The following is an 18038-nucleotide window of genomic DNA, read 5'->3' as shown; positions in this document are numbered from 1 at the left end:
TGAGGTACCCTTATGACCTGATTGTCATTATCCCATCATTAGGCAGTCTGCATCAGTACACTACAAGCATCAACTCTATCACCTTTTTACCTACAGACATTGTAAATTATGTGTATAAAATGTATAATGAATAATTGTAACTAGCAAAGCTATTCTTGGATGCAGATTTTTCTGTTTAAAAAACATTGAATTACCATTGAAAGAGTTCAAGTATTGAATCAAGTACAATTGTTCTGGCAGATTTAAGTTATACGTAGCCATAAAATAATATGTGGTCACTTATTGATGGCCCCTTAAATGATGAGTGAAGTCATTTATAAGTGGCCCCTAAAATAATGTGTGCTGTCTGTTACAGGTGGCCCCTTAAATGATGAGTGAAGTCATTTATAAGTGGCCCCTAAAATAATGTGTGCTGTCTGTTACAGGTGGCCCCTTAAATGATGAGTGAAGTCATTTATAAGTGGCCCCTAAAATGATGTGTGCTGTCTGTTACAGGTGGCCCCTTAAGTCCCCAGCATTGCCTAAGAAAAGTGATACACACGATATTAATTTTATCACAGAGGAAGTATCTGAGCTAAGTGATACCACATGCATGGTCAGTCACAACCCTTGCCTATATATAATATGATATCATGTGATTAATGAAAATATTCACACATTTTGTTATGTAAGTTATGATGCCAGGTAATTAATGTACAATAATTAATGCACAATAAGTTTAAAATCTTAGCTTTACAATCAGTGTGTTCAACTTGTTTTTTATTTAGGCTATCACATTTGTTGTATTACCCAGATAAAATTGTAAGGGAGTAGGGAGAGAATTAACAATAACTGGATTAATAAATAAATACACCAAACTTGAAACATTGTTAAATAAATAAAAATATAGTAAATAATTACCAAATATATCATTATCATTTAAGAAAAAAACAATTCACTGAAAATATTTTTCATGATTAATGGCCAATGCTTTAACTGACAAAATGAAGTAGAACATTGGGTCTAATGTTTTAAAATACAAGAACATAGGCAAATGGCAGTATATGCTTCATAATGAAACATCAAAATATAGACAATAATGAACACAATCTCACTTTCTGGTGGAGGTGTTGACAATCTGATTTTTAATGATCCCTTCTTTCAATAACAAAAGGGCCTTTAAGTCTAAAACTACCCCATAGTCTTGAAGTTTAATTATTTAAAACCTTGAACATATAAATAAATACACTATTGGGGAGGGGGGGGGGAAGAACGACAATGGCTTTTAAAATAATGAACCATCATTAAAATAATAAAACATTAAAAATTATTAATACTGAGATCTTGATTGTAATACTAGCTTTTAAATTTCATTTTCAAAAAAGTGTTTCAAATTTTAAAAAAACTTAATTAAAATGTGGTTTTTTAAACCAAAAAATGTATACCATTTTCAATTTAAGCAAGGTATAAATATTGTGGCAAAAGTAGTACTCTGGTAAATTGTGCAATCGAAAAAATAAGATTTTTAATAAGAAAAATATCACAACCTTAACAAGGAGTCAATGGAATGGAATACATAGAATGATTAAGTTTCAAGTCTGATCTTTAAAAAGTCAAATCAGACTAGCTTTGGATATTTCTCAAGAGCCAGATTTTGGGCATATATACATGTGTAGAGGATAGGAGGGGGAACATTGGCTGGCATTGAAGTCAAACTTCATGCATATCAATTATCTATTATGCAACACTGACTTAATAATTTTTATGGTTGTCCTTTCAACTTGTTTTATTTATTTTAAAACTATATTAGACTATATTAAAGTAGTGCTGTCTTAATTTTAAAAAAAACCTCTATACATTGCTTTTGAACCACCCTCCTCCAGACCCACAGCAAAACGTGTTGGCTTTTAGTTTTTGTTTGTGACACAAATGTATACTTTCAGATTTGTTTCTTGTATATTGTTTCAAATATATGAACACTTTTTTATTTTATTGTTTCAAATTGTAATCTGCAACATAAAGTTCCATGAAAGTTTTTTCGTCCAATGATCAAGATAAAATTCTTTCATTTAACAGCACAATAAATAAAAATGAAATGTTTTATGTTCAAACACACCTTTTCATTAAGTTTTAAGATTAACATCCATGTTTTGGTTTGTCATACAAAAAGATTCAACCAATGAAAACACTGATGATGCAGCTATTCTCAAAGCACCTCAGGATTGATAACTTTTGTTTTGATTGAATTCTCACCAGTCTAATGATATTTTGTCTCACCCCAGTCTAGTGTTATTTGTCTCACCAGTCTAGTGTTATTTGTCTCACCACAGTCTAGTGTTATTTGTCTCACCACAGTCTAGAGTTATTTGTCTCACCACTGTAGAGATATTTGTCTCACCACAGTCTAGAGTTATTTGTCTCACCACAGTCTAGAGTTATTTGTCTCACCACAGTCTAACATTATTTGTCTCACCACAGTCTAGAGTTATTTGTCTCACCACAGTCTAGAGTTATTTGTCTCACCACAGTCTAACATTATTTGTCTCACCACAGTCTAAAGTTATTTGTCTCACCACAGTCTAAAGTTATTTGTCTCACCACAGTCTAAAGTTATTTGTCTCACCACAGTCTAAAGTTATTTGTCTCACCACAGTCTAAAGTTATTTGTCTCACCACAGTCTAAAGTTATTTGTCTCACCACAGTAGTGTTATTTGTCTCACCACTAGAGATATTTGTCTCACCAGTCTAGAGTTATTTGTCTCACCACTGTAGAGATATTTGTCTCACCAGTCTAATTTGTCTCACCACAGTCTAGAGTTATTTGTCTCACCAGTCTAGAATTATTTGTCTCACCACAGTCTAGTGTTATTTGTCTCACCACAGTCATTTGTCTCACCACAGTCTAGTGTTTTTTGTCTCACCACTGTAGAGATATTTGTCTCACCCCAGTCTAGTGTTATTTGTCTCACCACAGTCTAGTGTTATTTGTCTCACCCCAGTCTAGTGTTATTTGTCTCACCACAGTCTAGAGTTATTTGTCTCACCACTGTCTAGAGTTATTTGTCTCACCACAGTCTAAAGTTATTTGTCTCACCACCGTAGAGTTATTTGTCTCACCAGTCGACTATCATTTTTAAAAGATTTTTTTAAAAATTGTATGAATACAAAAATAAAAATAATTTAACTGGCATGATACAGTCAGCTTGATGAGGTTTTTTTTATTGCTAAGTTTTAACCTGCTCATAAGTTAGTGGTGCACTATTTATAAATCTCATTTTAAAATCAACTATAGCTGGAATTAGATTTGTCTAAAAATATTTTGAGATTCTTTTATATTTTAACATGACAATAGCAATCATATTTAGAAATTGTTTCAAAATGTTTAGTTCAGAAACAATTTTCAATGATCATTCTAAGTACATAACTCAACAAACTATAATTCATGACATTGACACCATAATCACTTAAAATCAACTGTTTCAGACTTAATTGCATGAACTGTAAAACAAATACATCAATAAAAATACATTTTATCCCAATGACTTTAGGAAATTTAAACCAGTAACTTGAGGACTAAGCAAATAGAATGAAACTGTTCTATACAAAGTGAGGTATACTATCAAGCTACTACTGTCATGCTTGCCTTTACTAGACACACACCTGGTGAGGGAGGAAACACATTTTTTTATAACTTCTCTACAAATTCTCTATTATAGTTTTAATTGCTGGCCTGATTTATTTTTGGAGCATTTAACTGAGTTATAAAAAATATATTAGACAACATACCATTTTTTGCCATTTAAAATTTGTAATCTACTAGTCATCAAGCTGAGTTCTTCTCACTAGGAGATTTAAATTTTCAACGTGTGGTGTAACAGAAGACGGGTGGCAGACACTTTCTTTGAATTTGTGTAGATCCACCTCAATAGAGCTGACAAAATCTTCATCTTTTAAACAGAAAACATTGACTTAAATTGGAATTTCATTAATACAAACTTTTGGAATTTCATAAATACTTTTATTAAATGTGAAATATGTTTAGTACTATGGTTTTAAGACACTTTAAAAATAAGCTGTCAATGGAGCAACTATTACCTGACAAAATAGATGAGAGAGTTGTGTCCCTTAGGACACTGGCAAATACCTCCTCCGTTATAGCAAACATCTTAGTGTGGAGCTTTAGTGTCAGACTCTGTACAAGTAGCTGCAGACTTTTCTTGACCAGATCAAAAGCAAGCATTCTGTATGGAACAATACATTACACACTATCAATTAGCACAGAACAATACATTACACACTATCAATTAGCACAGAACAATACATTACACACTATCAATTAGCACAGAACAATACATTACACACTATCAATTAGCACAGAACAATACATTACACACTATCAATTAGCACAGAACAATACATTACACACTATCAATTAGCACAGAACAATACATTACACACTATCAATTAGCACAGAACAATACATTACACACTATCAATTAGCACAGAACAATACATTACACACTATCAATTAGCACAGAACAATACATTACACACTATCAATTAGCACAGAACAATACATTACACACTATCAATTAGCACAGAACAATACATTACACACTATCAATTAGCACAGAACAATACATTACACACTATCAATTAGCACAGAACAATACATTACACACTATCAATTAGCACAGAACAATACATTACACACTATCAATTAGCACAGAACAATACATTACACACTATCAATTAGCACAGAACAATACATTACACACTATCAATTAGCACAGAACAATACATTACACACTATCAATTAGCACAGAACAATACATTACACACTATCAATTAGCACAGAACAATACATTACACACTATCAATTAGCACAGAACAATACATTACACACTATCAATTAGCACAGAACAATACATTACACACTATCAATTAGCACAGAACAATACATTACACACTATCAATTAGCACAGAACAATACATTACACACTATCAATTAGCACAGAACAATACATTACACACTATCAATTAGCACAGAACAATACATTACACACTATCAATTAGCACAGAACAATACATTACACACTATCAATTAGCACAGAACAATACATTACACACTATCAATAAGCACAGAACAATACATTACACACTATCAATTAGCACAGAACAATACATTACACACTAACAATTAGCACAGAACAATACATTACACACTATCAATTAGCACAGAACAATACATTACACACTATCAATTAGCACAGAACAATACATTACACACTATCAATTAGCACAGAACAATACATTACACACTATCAATTAGCACAGAACAATACATTACACACTATCAATTAGCACAGAACAATACATTACACACTATCAATTAGCACAGAACAATACATTACACACTATCAATAAGCACAGAACAATACATTACACACTATCAATTAGCACAGAACAATACATTACACACTAACAATTAGCACAGAACAATACATTACACACTATCAATTAGCACAGAACAATACATTACACACTATCAATTAGCACAGAACAATACATTACACACTATCAATTAGCACAGAACAATACATTACACATTATCAATTAGCACAGAACAATACATTACACACTATCAATTAGCACAGAACAATACATTACACACTATCAATTACCACAGAACAATACATTACACACTATCAATTACCACAGAACAATACATTACACACTATCAATTAGCACAGAACAATACATTACACACTATCAATTACCACAGAACAATACATTACACACTATCAATTACCACAGAACAATGTACTCCCTTGTACCTATTAGTACTTAGTGTTGTTTTTGAAAACTAAGAGGCAGAAATGTCTTAAACTTAATTTTGGTTTAAGTTGAAACAGGTACATTCATTTATTCTTTCTTTCAAATAAAGGACTTTTTTAGGACTGGATTAATATTTCTAGGAGGGCAATCAGGAGGAGATGATTGCTGGGCTGTGATTAAATTTACTCTCAAGCTTGTATCTGACAGTATCTATAATGTCAACATACTTGTATCTGACAGCATCTATAATGTCAACATACTTGTATCTGACAGCATCTATAATGTCAACATACTTGTATCTGACAGCATCTATAATGTCAACATACTTGTATCTGACAGCATCTATAATGGCAATCACAGCTGCAGGATCAATGTCCATGAGGGTTGCTCCTTCATCAAACTGACAGCTAGCAAATTGCCAGACAGCATTAGGGATGCCTGGTTGACTTAAAAGTTCCATCAGAGGCATGTCTAATAGTTTGAGGACTTTGGGATTTTGGCCTTGAACTGAAGCAGAGCAAACATGGCATGTCACCTGCAAAGAAATCATCAGAGTATCAAGGAACTAACTCATCATTATAAATAATAGAAACATTTTTAAAAAGTTTAATTTCCTAAAATGTAAAATGCCATTTTACAAAACAGAAGTGCTGAGTGACAATTTTAAAATTCATAATAAAAGAGTTCTTGTTTTAATGGTTGGCTTCCTACCTGCACACTCATTAGTCGTTTCATAAAGATAACATCTGCAGCAGTAAAACGAAAGTCTGTCAGATCCACAGGAGTTTGAGAGTACCTGAGTGAGGGTGTAATCACAGTAGGAGAGTCCTTGTCCTTACAGGATGTAACTGAAGGGGAATCCACAAAAACATCAGCATCACTGTCAGACTGACTATTAATGTGCACAAGGGGAACTAAGATTGGTCGACGGGTTGGTTTAGCGGGAGTTAACGTCTGCTCCAGGTCACTCTGGCTATCATATACAGCAACCTCACTCTCCACACTGTCACTAGTGGCCCTGGTGGGGTAGATGATGGAGCGTGAAAGGACTTGAATGTCTGGGCTGTCACTTCCATCCTTCATCACAGTGGAGGGGGAGCCATGGGACGATTCACTTGATGAGGAACCATCAGAAAATGAGGCCAAATCACTTTCTTCCACAAAAGAAACTCTTCTGTCTGGATTCCTCAAGTTTTCAAATGATCTTGATCTTTTTAAAATTCCAGAGGTTGAATTATTTCCATCACATTCATTCTTCATATCTTCAGCTTCGTTGTCATTTTCATTCCCAGAATCAACATTATCTTCTGAGATTTCTGACTTGCTTCTTGTGTCTTTGTTTCTTATTGGCACATCTGGCATAAGCTCCCACAGTTTTTTTTGGCTCCTATAAAAATTGGTTATACATTTACCCAAATAAATATTTAAAAAATAGAAATGTTTTACAAATATTTATGACTCTTCAATAATTGTGGTCAATTAAAAATCTCAAAATATACAGCTAAATCCTCACTCTAGTTTTGTTACAATTAATTTTTTACTCAATAAATACAAAATTTAACACTTTCCCTAAACACTTAACACTTGCCTCTAAAAATAATTTTTCACAAACTTTGAAAAAATATACAGCTAAATCCTCACTCTAGTTTTGTTACAATTAATTTTTTACTCAATAAATACAAGATTTAACACTTTCCCTAAACACTTAACACTTGCCTCTAAAAATAATTTTTCACAAACTTTGAAAAAATATACAGCTAAATCCTCACTCTAGTTTTGTTACAATTAATTTTTTACTCAATAAATACAAGATTTAACACTTTCCCTAAACACTTAACACTTGCCTCTAAAAATAATTTTTCACAAACTTTGACAAAGGTAAAAATTATAATAACACTCTACTCACAAAAACATTATTCAAGAGGTTCTAAAATATCTCTAGCCTTACTTTAAAATTGACATTGATCAGTTTTGAAACTAATTAAAAAAAGCAGCGTTCAAAATTAAAGCTGTTATATTAAAAGGCTTACTTTAATTGCTCCATTTTAGCATACTCAAAGAGAAATCTTCTGCCATCAGTTTTAACAGTCAGATCAGCACAGAAGACGCCCAATGCATTTCTTACATGAGCCAGTGTGTTGCTGTAAAGGTATTCTAACACTGAGATCACAGTTGTCACATAATTCCGTAATTCCTGATAAGGGGATCCTAAAAATATATTGGTAAAATAAATTGATTTGTGACTAATGTACAAAGTAAGTATCTAGCTATGAAGTTTACATCACACTTTTATCTGTTCTATAATTAGTCCTTAAGTAAACAACTCCACTTCTTGTGCACGTCTACTGACCCAAAAGTGTCAGGGAAAGTAAAGGTTGATGGCCACCTGACTCATGTTAGGGACAGTTAAGGTTACCCAGCCACACTATCCTTTCATATGCTGAGGTTACAGAAACAGGTGAACTCTACTTCATCTACATATTGATTACCAGGTTCGTTACTACTTTACTTCTTGATTAAAAAATGGTATAATTCCTAACGTATAAAACTTCATCTCTTAGGAGTTTCAAATTAAAAAAAAAAATTAAAAATCTTACTTTTCATAGATGCAAATGACAATGAATGAAGAGATGAAGCTAAGTTAGCCAACGTTCTTATTCCTGCTTGTACTACAGTCAAATTTTTGGAGTGCATAGTCATTGCCATGACAACTAGATCTATTGTTGATTCTTTCATTGGTGGCTGTTAGTTAAAAAAAATTGTTTGTTTTTTTGTCTTGTTTCAAACAATTTTCACTTGTACACAGATTAGATGAGAAAAAGCAAGCCTTGACATGCTGACATAATACATTGACTTTTAACCTTCTTTTTGAAACTACATTAAAATGAAGAGCTGGACACAAGAAGTGCTTAAAAATACATTCATCAAAAGAGACCTCAACAAAATAGAATATTGCTGACTTCTTACAATTCTCATAGCTATTTGGACCAAGAGCTCGTAATAAAAAATATAGTGTTCTATAACATACAATTTTAAAGCAAGCCTTCACATCATTTATCCCTACTTTATTACAAACTTGGGCAAAACTTGGAGTGCAATGTTAGGATCTCCTACCTTTTCTAGGACAGCTGGCACATAAGTTGCCATTTTAGCCAGGATATCTAAACAATTATTCTGTACCACAGCATCCTCCTTGTACACTGCCATGCTGCCTAGGACTGCAGCAGTGGTGTGGCTGGTCACCATAGTCTTCACATTACCTGGGATGTGGCTTAGAGCCCGCAGAAGTTGTAAACATATCAGTACCAAATAGCCTGGGTCCTGAAAGATATTTTCTGATCATAAACAAACTACATCACTATTTAATTAAAACTATAGGATATAAGATATATTCATTTCACTTTAAATTCATGGTTTTAAAATCAGCTGTCAATAAAACCCACCTAGCAATTAGAGTGAATTGTAAAAAAAAAATTTGAAGGCTTTTATGTAATTCTGGTTAGCTCTAAAGCAGAGAAAGAGGATACAATCTAGAGCAACAAATAACTAGGTCAGCTCAAACTTGACAACATTTATTTTGATCTGTTTATTATAAACATGATTCAGTGACAAAATATCACACTGACAAATATAACCAGTCTGCCTTATACTTTATGCTTTGGTTAGTCTTAAAATAATTACCAGAAACTGACGCAATATTTCCACAAGTACAGTTGTCACTGTACTGTGCTGTATGTTGTCTGTTTTCTCTCTGTTGTCCTTCTCTTCACTCACAACTTCATTAATTACTTCTTGAAGAAATCGACGTAAAATATCTTTTCTGTGATGGGCAACCTCCTATTATTTTGAAAGGATACAAAAATGGGTGCTCAAGAATCTAACCTAATTGCTAGTATTTGTAAAAAGTCTATTGAAGACAAGCCTGTTTTTTACAAGCTTTTATTTAGTTCGCAATGTCTGTTTGTTTATTTGCTTGTTCGTGGCGAATCTTGTAACTCAATTTTGACAAACTTCTAATGCAGCGATTTCGTTCAAACTTTTAAGATAGGTTCCTATTTAATGATAATACAAGTCTTTATATTTTTAAATTTAATTAGATGTTTAATTAGTCATCAAAGGTTATTTAAACGGTTAAAGGGGAGATGCGATCACATTATCAGTCTGGTGAGCTGTGGTTCACAAGAATGTTTACAGTTGTAGAATCAGTCGATCTAGTGAAGGCTATAATGGGTAGGCAATAAGGTTTTTAAACTATTTGAAACTAAGGGGAGGCAAAAAGATAAAGAACTGGCTGTCATCTGCAAAATATGGTCACGGACAGATGCTTTCACAGGGGCAGATAATTGTCTTTCAGATGATGTTTTAAAGCAAATATTTTTTTTATTTTTTCAACTTCATAAATTAGGAATCACTAAAAATCATGAGATCATTAAAAGCTTGATGTTATAAATTTTAAAAATTTTTTTTGTTTTATTATGTTTTATATGAGCAGAAATCTGCCAGTTACATGTTTATTTCACTTTGGTACTATTTCTATTGTAACACAGGCTTCAAATACTTTTTAAAAATTTGGTTTAAAAACTTGAAAATAAAGATATTACTTTTCTATCTTCTAGCATAATTATAAAGGTTTCATAAATACACTACCTGCATCATTTTGAAAATGCGATCAGTGAGTTCAGTGGATACAACTACATCTGTATGTAAGTTGATGTGTCTTGTAAGATAACTAGCTGCCAGATTGGCTAACTAGAAGAGAAAAAAAAGCTAATTAAAAAAATTGTCAAAATCATTTCTCAATTACAGATAATTCAAATTGTGGGAATAGTATATAGTGTAATTTCTACTTCTGACCAACTGATCCCACACATCATTTGCAAGATTATTAAAGCTTGATACCAACAAAAAAAGGTCTAGTTGTGCAGGTGAAGGAACTACTCTAAGCCAACCAACTTTAAAACTCTATTTAATGGTGAATAGAAATTTGAGAACCAAAAACTCAACAAAATCTTTAGATCTTATGTATAGATACATTACTGTATAAGGGATACCCATAAAACCATTTAAGGCAAAAAGAAAAATAACACCAATAACATGTTTTATAAGAATAATCTTATTTTATACAATTAATAGAACTCAAAGAACTAAAAAGAATAATTCAACCAATTTATCCTAGTAAAGTTTCCCTTTCAGGCCTAACAGGTTCCTAATTCACATTAGGAAAACTAAGGCAGTTGGGCACAAAACTGACCACACTATCATAATATTAATAGTTAACCAGAAAAATGAACACAGAATTTTTTTTGAGGCCAATAATTCTAAGATGTTAGCAAAAAACAACAAGTTCAACAAGATCTTTCCATGATTATGACCAAATAAAACTGTATTAGTATAATAATTCTGTATTTGCGCATTTTTCCTGTTGCACATTTTTCTGAAAATCCCCATTATGTGCTGATGGCACAGAAACAGATATAATTTACTTAGTCTTACTGACTGCTGTTTCCAAAAGGGTAACTTTAATTTGTGCTTATACTACTCTATACTTTGTTGATCAATATGCATATCACACTAAGTCCTGCCATGTTTTCACTAACCACTTAAATGGCAGGAAACTTTTGTCACTATTCACCTCGTGACAGGATTTTATTTTTTAAATAAAAAATAGTTTTTTGTTTTTGGAGGATCAACAACCATATAACAGACCTAATTTGAATTAGCAAGTTTAAAAACTTTTTAAAGAGAATAAATATCACTCCAAAGATTAAACTTTACAGACTACTGCCACCCCCATACATGTCATGTAACCCTATACAAAAAGGCAAAGCACTTGGTACACACACTCTGTGTTATGAAAACGATTACTAAGACTGCATCCAATATATTTTAAAATAATCTAATTATTTTAGGCCATATGTCATGTCATGTTTGCCTGTCGTCCCTACTGGGACATAGGCCGCTGACAAGAGCTTTCCAGACGTCTCTGTCCAGGGCTAGTCTCTCCAACTGTCCCCAGGTGTATCCAATCTTCTTGGTGTCTTCTTCCAGGTCACGTCTCCAGGTCTTTCTTGGTCTGCCTCTCTTCCTCCTGCCTTGTGGATTCCAGGTGAGGGCCTGTCTTGTTATGCTGGATACAGGCTTCCTGAGTGTGTGGCCAATCCATTTCCATTTTCTCTGGAGGATCTCTACTTCCACTGGCAGTTGATTTGTCCGTTGCCATAGAACATCATTTCTGATGGTTTTAGGCCAGCGAATTCGCAGGATCTTTCTGAGACATGCGTTTATAAATGATTGTATTTTCTTCTTATTTATAGCAGTTATTCTCCATGTCTCAGCTCCATAGAGTAAAACAGGTTTTACTAGTGTGTTGAAGATCCGGATTTTTATTCTAAGGGTTAAATCTCCCGAACCCCAAACATTTTTTAGTTGGTTGAAGACTGCTCTTGCCTTACCCGTCCTTATTTTTATGTCTGCTTCTGTCCCACCCTGCTTATCAACAATACTTCCAAGGTAGGTGAATCTATCCACTTCTTCTAGGGCTTCTTCTGCCAGTGTTATAGGGTTGTTGTTTGATGTATTGACTTTGAGAACTTTACTTTTCCCTCTGTGGATGTTCAGACCCAGGCTTGTAGAAAAATTTGCAACCCTGTTGGTTTTATCCTGCATTTGCTGTTGTGTGTGAGAAAGGAGGGCCAGGTCGTCAGCAAAGTCCAGGTCATCCAGCTGGCTCCACAATGTCCACTGTATACCGTTTCGCGTTTTCTCTGTTGACATCTTCATAACCCAGTCTATGGCCAGTAGGAACAGGAATGGTGAAAGTAGGCAACCCTGCCTTACTCCGGTCCGTACTGGGAAGGCCTCTGTAGTCTGTTGGCCATGCACTACTCTACACTTGAGACCTTCATATGAAGACATAATAATGTTGACTATTTTCTGTGGCACCCCGTAGTGTCTCAACAATTTCCACATTGACTGCCTATCCAGGCTATCAAAGGCCTTCTCATAGTCTATGAAATTAATATAGAGAGATGAGTTCCACTCTTGGGTCTGTTCAATGATGATGCGCAGGGTAGCAATTTGGTCTATGCATGACCTTTCCTTCCTAAAGCCCGCCTGTTGATCTCGAAGCTGGGGATCTATGGCTTCCTTCATTCTGTTTAATAATATTCTGTTGAAGACTTTGCCTGGGATGGACAAAAGTGTTATCCCTCTATAGTTAGAGCATGCACTAAGATCGCCTTTCTTTGGAAGCTTTATGAGTAGTCCCTCCTTCCACTCCTCTGGTATTTGTTCATCTTCCCAGATTTTCTTGAAGAGTGTGTATAGTAGTGTGGTGCTAGTTTCTATATCTGCTGTCAGTGCTTCTGCCGGTATACCATCTATTCCTGGAGCCTTCCAATTTTTCAGCTGCTTTATAGCTCTATGTATCTCTTCTTTTGAAGGTGGGTTGCAGTCTATAGGGAGGTCACTTTCAGCTGGTGGTATGTCTTGCGTGCACTCTGGTGTTGGTCTATTCAGTAGTTCTTCAAAATGTTCCACCCATCTCTTCATCTGTCCTTCCGCATCAGGTATTGTCTTTCCATCTTTGGTTTTCACTGGCCTCTCTGGCTTACTGTACTTACCAGATATCTTCTTAATTGTATTGTACACGTCCCTAATATTACCATGGTACAGTGCTTCTTCCGCTTCTCTTGCCAGCAGTTCCAAATAGCTCCGTTTGTCTTTCCTTATGTGTTTCTTTACATTTTTGTTCGTTTCGGTGTATTCTTCCAGTGCTTTTAATTTCGTAGCCCGTGTGCGGCTGTTGTTTAATGTTACCTTCTTTCTTTTTCTCTCTTCAATAATTTTCATGGTATCTGCTGATATCCATTCCTTCGCTTGTCTTTTGATAGGGCCTAGCACTTCTTCGCATGTTGATGTTAATATACTTTTAGTTTTTTCCCATGTTTCCTCTATCGTCTCTTCTTCTATTAGTTCTTGTAGTACCTGGAACCTATTGGACATATGAAGTTTAAATTCGTTGAGTTTAGATGGGTCCTTTAGCAGGCCTGTGTTGTACCTGTATTTCCTTTTGTTTTCCAACATGTTTTTCTTCAGCTTGAGTTTTACTTTAGCTACCAGTAGGTGATGGTCTGAAGCAACATCAGCTCCTCTCTTGACGCGTACATCCTGAAGTGATCTCCTGAACTTTTTTATGATACATATATGGTCTATCTGGTTTTCTGTAGATAGGTCGGGTGATACCCAAGTAGCTTTATGTATCCTTTTATGATGAAAGAGACTACCACCAATGACTAAATTATTTGTGGCACACAAGTCAGCAAATCTTTCTCCGTTTTCGTTCATCTCACCTAAACCCTGCTGTCCCATACATTCTTCATATCCTCTGTTGTCGCTTCCAATCTTAGCATTGAAGTCGCCCATGAGTATAAGGATGTTTCTTCTTGGGCGGTTCTGGATAATGGTCATTAGCCTGTTGTAGAATTCGTCTTTGTCCTCCTCTTTGCTGTCATTTGTTGGGGCGTAGGCCTGTATTATGTCCATGTTTATTCGTCTTATTTTAGTTTTAAAGGTAGCTGTTATGATCCGCGGGCAGTGTGCCTCCCATCCGATGAGAGCCCTTTGTGCTTGATTTGATAGCATGAGTGCAACTCCTTGAGTATGTGGTGCATTTTCATCCTCATGACCTGAGTACAGCAGTAGCTCTCCTGATATCAGCCTTTTTTGTCCTGAGCCAGTCCACCTTGATTCGCTGACACCCAGGATAGCTATTTTATAGCGTCTCATTTCTGCTGCTACTTGGGTTGCTTTTCCAGCTTCGTACATCGTGCGGACATTCCAAGCTCCAATATTGATGGTGGTCCTAGTGGAAATAATGGTGGTCGACCTGGTGGTTTCCAATACATATTGGCTTTCACCACCCGGCTTCATAAATTCTCCATCGGGAGATCCATTTTTCCCCTGGTCCGAGCTGTCTTTGTTTCTCTCTGTCTGCGTTTCTGTAGCGGGTAATTTGTTTTACGAGATAAGGTTGCTAGCCTTATGCTCAACCCCCAACCTGGAGGACCAGGGTGCTAGCTTTCGTCTGACCCCTACCCGCGCAGACCTTCCCAGCTTGGTTGAACCTGCCAGGTTTAGGCCATAACCATGCTAAAAAACTACTCACTTGTTCAGGGCTTTTTGCCTTCTCTAACAACTCATTTTCTGTAGCTGGTAGTTGGCCAAGGCACCATTCTCTGAGAGCATCTCGGCCAATGTCTTTTACTTGAGTTTCCTAACAATTAATTATTGAGTTATATATCATTTTTTATCATTTAAATTTCAACATAAAAAAGTAGAAGTCAGTATGTCTTGTCCTTTTTGTCTCATTAGTAATCTTGATTTAGAGGTGGCATTTAATTAAACTGAGACAAGTACTTTTAAGTGAATGAAGTTTTACTAACACTATCTGGAGAAAAACATTTGGAACCATTGACAGAGCGCTGTGGCTTGGGTGGTGGGGTGGGATGAACAGGAACGCCTGGAGTGAGAGGCAGGTGCCTGCGTTGTGGTTTAGCTGCTACACCATCGAGTAGCTCGAGAATTTTGTCACCCACTTCAATTTGATTACCTATGGAAATAATAAGATTCTTTTTTATATATTATTTTATATATTACTGGGCATAATTGATAACTAACCATGGCTTAAACTGAAGTTAAAAAACAAAACATTACAACTAAATAACTTTTAAACAAAATAATACATTTGATAAGACCTTTTATGCCTTATAATCAAGGAAACATGTAAACAGACTTCAACACCAAAGTATTTGTAAACAATACATGTCTATATTGATTTCTTAATTGAAAATAATAAGCAAAGACATTTAGTATTATATCAAAGATCATTGACCTGGAATTATATTAGCTTCAGATCCAATGTCAGCTCCATTTAAGTGACATTTAAGATCTCGACTGGCTGGTGAAACAGTAACCCCTGAAGTTTTCCAAACCGTTATAATCATTAATGGAACCACAATGTCTTCTTCATGGTGAGAGGCTGTAGCTGGTTGTGATTTGCTTAAGCATGCTATACATTCACTCTGAGTCAGGCCTAACAAATGAAAATTTTATTATAATGTGGATACATCATATTGTTTTCATGGAGATAAAAATGACAGAAACTATGTGAATCCATGCTAGTGGCTATTTTCTGAAACCCACTTTTTAAATGGTATAACATTGTAGGAAATAATAATTTGCTAGAAATAATAATGCAAAAGTGTGACATCACAACATCTGAAGCCCCCTCCTCCCCATCACATACCGTCACAAAATTATGGACCCCCCTTCTTCAAATGTGACGTCATTTATGGATGACCCCTTATTTGTGATATAGGAACAGTGAGTAGTCATGAGTAGCGGTTGTTACCTCAGAAGTAGTAGATTAGTTAATAGTAATTTTTTGGGGGCTTGGTGCCAACTGGGGCGACGATCTGTCCGGGATTCAAAGGGTCGATTCTAAATATCATCCTAGATCTATAACTAGTTAGTACCATAGTGCCTAGTGCCCAGCTTTACGGTTAAATTAACCTAATATGAGTTTAGAGTTAGAGATTTAGACTTTTATTACTTTTAATAGTAATACTTTCGAATAGTTCACTTAAGTCTAAGTCCTAAGTCTAAGTTTAATTGTTTTAAGTTTAATAAGTAGTCTAGCTCTGTTAAGTCTATTACTTTTAGGCCTAATATTAATATTAATAATAGTAAATTTAAAATTTACTAAATAGTAGGCCCCCTATATAGTATATAGTATAATACTATAGGCCTACTATACTATTATTATAATATATACTATTATATAGTATAGGCCTATAGGCCTACTTAGTACTATATATATATTAGGCCGCATTTGCGCGGTTCGCTCCGCGTTACGCGTAAGGCCGCCTTTGCGCAGTTCGCTCCGCGTTACGCTTAATCTTTACCCTAGGTGGCACGCGATCTAAAAAAAAAACGATTTTTTTTTTTTTCGTGGTAACAATTTAATGTTGACATAGATCTAGATCGAGTTTAAGTGTATTTATATTATTTCAACACCTAAGAGTCTAGTACTTGTAAACAAACAGTACAGTGTTGTAGTGTCAAGGAAAGTTTGTGAGGTCAGGATGGGTCAGATGATAGTCCTAGATCTAGCAGCAACCTAGTTAAATCAAACTGTCCTTTAACCTTTAGGCCTAGCTATCTAGCATGCGTGATAGTAGATCTAAGTCTATATTATTTATCCTATGTGAACTCAAAAAAAAATTTCAATTTGCTTGAGGGGAGAGGGGGTGGGAGGAAGAGAGAAGTGAAGACAGACGATCTCGTGTGAACGTCTATGACGTATGCTTTTGGCCTGCTGAACTCAGTGACCTCGCGACCGTGGGCCATGGTGGGATTTTCCACTCACTGGATAGTAAACGTAAGGCAAGCAATCACGCCAGTGACGATGGTTTGAAATTTTATTAAAAAAAAAAAAAAAGAATCATAGTCTACGTCATATTTTCAACATGAAAAAAAAATGTAAAAAAAACAAAAAACTAGCTAACCCCGGGTTCGAACTCTGAACTCCGGTCTATGAACTTCAAACTACACCTGGCACACTGTTGACTCAACCGCAGCAGATGTGATGTAAAACTAAAAAATAAGCATTTTTAATTTCAAGATGGCAAATCAAACCTGCGAGACGCGTAGTCTATTCTTTAGGGGCCACGCTTTGCGAGACGCGTAGTCACTTCGTAGTCACTTCGTATATATTAATGATATTCTATCTACCTATAAATAGTAATATACTAAATATAGTTTACTAGGCCCTAATAATTTAATTTTTAGTAGGTCTATTAATTATTTATAGATCTAATTATTATTTGAATATTTATTATTTAGGCCCCTAAGGCCCTAACTAGTTTACTAACTACTAACTACTAACTAAGGCAGCCTAAGGCGCCCTAAGGCCTAAGCCTAAAAAATAAGAAGCTGACTCACCGATGCAAAACTCTCCTTCTCCCGATAAAGATACGGTTTGACCATCTTCGATATTTCTAACAAAATAGGTTTGGATATTTTTTGTCTCCATATGTAGCTCTACAATTTCTAAATACTGTAAAAACGGAATATCGATTTTCTAAAAACAGCAGCCATACATGAAAAATCTGTGCTACGGTTCTGTTGTGATCCAGGCTTGTCCTGGCTGTAGGAAACA

General features: G+C 35.0%; 1 protein-coding gene across 2 annotated transcripts; it reads right to left on the bottom strand.

Annotated features, from left to right (window-relative positions):
* Positions 1–3115: 3115 nt before the first annotated feature.
* Positions 3116–18037, bottom strand: LOC131937544 (uncharacterized). 2 transcript variants are annotated; one of them, XM_059295066.1, is made up of 14 exons: positions 17822–18037; positions 15711–15911; positions 15262–15428; positions 14985–15092; positions 10466–10567; positions 9500–9655; positions 8933–9139; positions 8416–8560; positions 7849–8026; positions 6530–7205; positions 6046–6353; positions 4076–4221; positions 3767–3927; positions 3116–3640 (listed from the first exon to the last, which is right to left on the bottom strand). In XM_059295066.1, the coding sequence occupies exons 1-13, from the start codon at positions 17910–17912 to the stop codon at positions 3797–3799; spliced, it is 2616 nt and encodes an 871-aa protein (XP_059151049.1). In that variant the 5' UTR covers positions 17913–18037; the 3' UTR covers positions 3116–3640; positions 3767–3796. The 2 variants fall into 2 exon arrangements, with proteins under 2 accessions (XP_059151049.1, XP_059151050.1); XM_059295067.1 differs by having other exon boundaries at positions 6145–6353.
* Position 18038: the final 1 nt, after the last annotated feature.

Source organism: Physella acuta, unplaced genomic scaffold (genome assembly GCF_028476545.2).
Source record: "Physella acuta isolate Inbredline_101_S28 unplaced genomic scaffold, ASM2847654v3 ptg000213l, whole genome shotgun sequence".
In the NCBI taxonomy this organism is placed as follows: Eukaryota; Metazoa; Mollusca; class Gastropoda; family Physidae; genus Physella; species Physella acuta.
This window is presented reverse-complemented; position numbering and strand designations above follow the sequence as displayed.

Excerpts from the sequence above, each read along its gene's own strand:
- LOC131937544 (XM_059295066.1), bottom strand. The coding sequence starts at position 17,912 with ATGGAGACAAAAAATATCCAAACCTATTTTGTTAGAAATATCGAAGAT. Across the intron at positions 15,429-15,710 it reads TGAAGCTAATATAATTCCAG|GTAATCAAATTGAAGTGGGT; the intron begins GTCAATGATCTT and ends TTATTTCCATAG. Across the intron at positions 4,222-6,045 it reads ATAGATGCTGTCAGATACAA|AATGCTTGCTTTTGATCTGG; the intron begins GTATGTTGACAT and ends TGTTCCATACAG.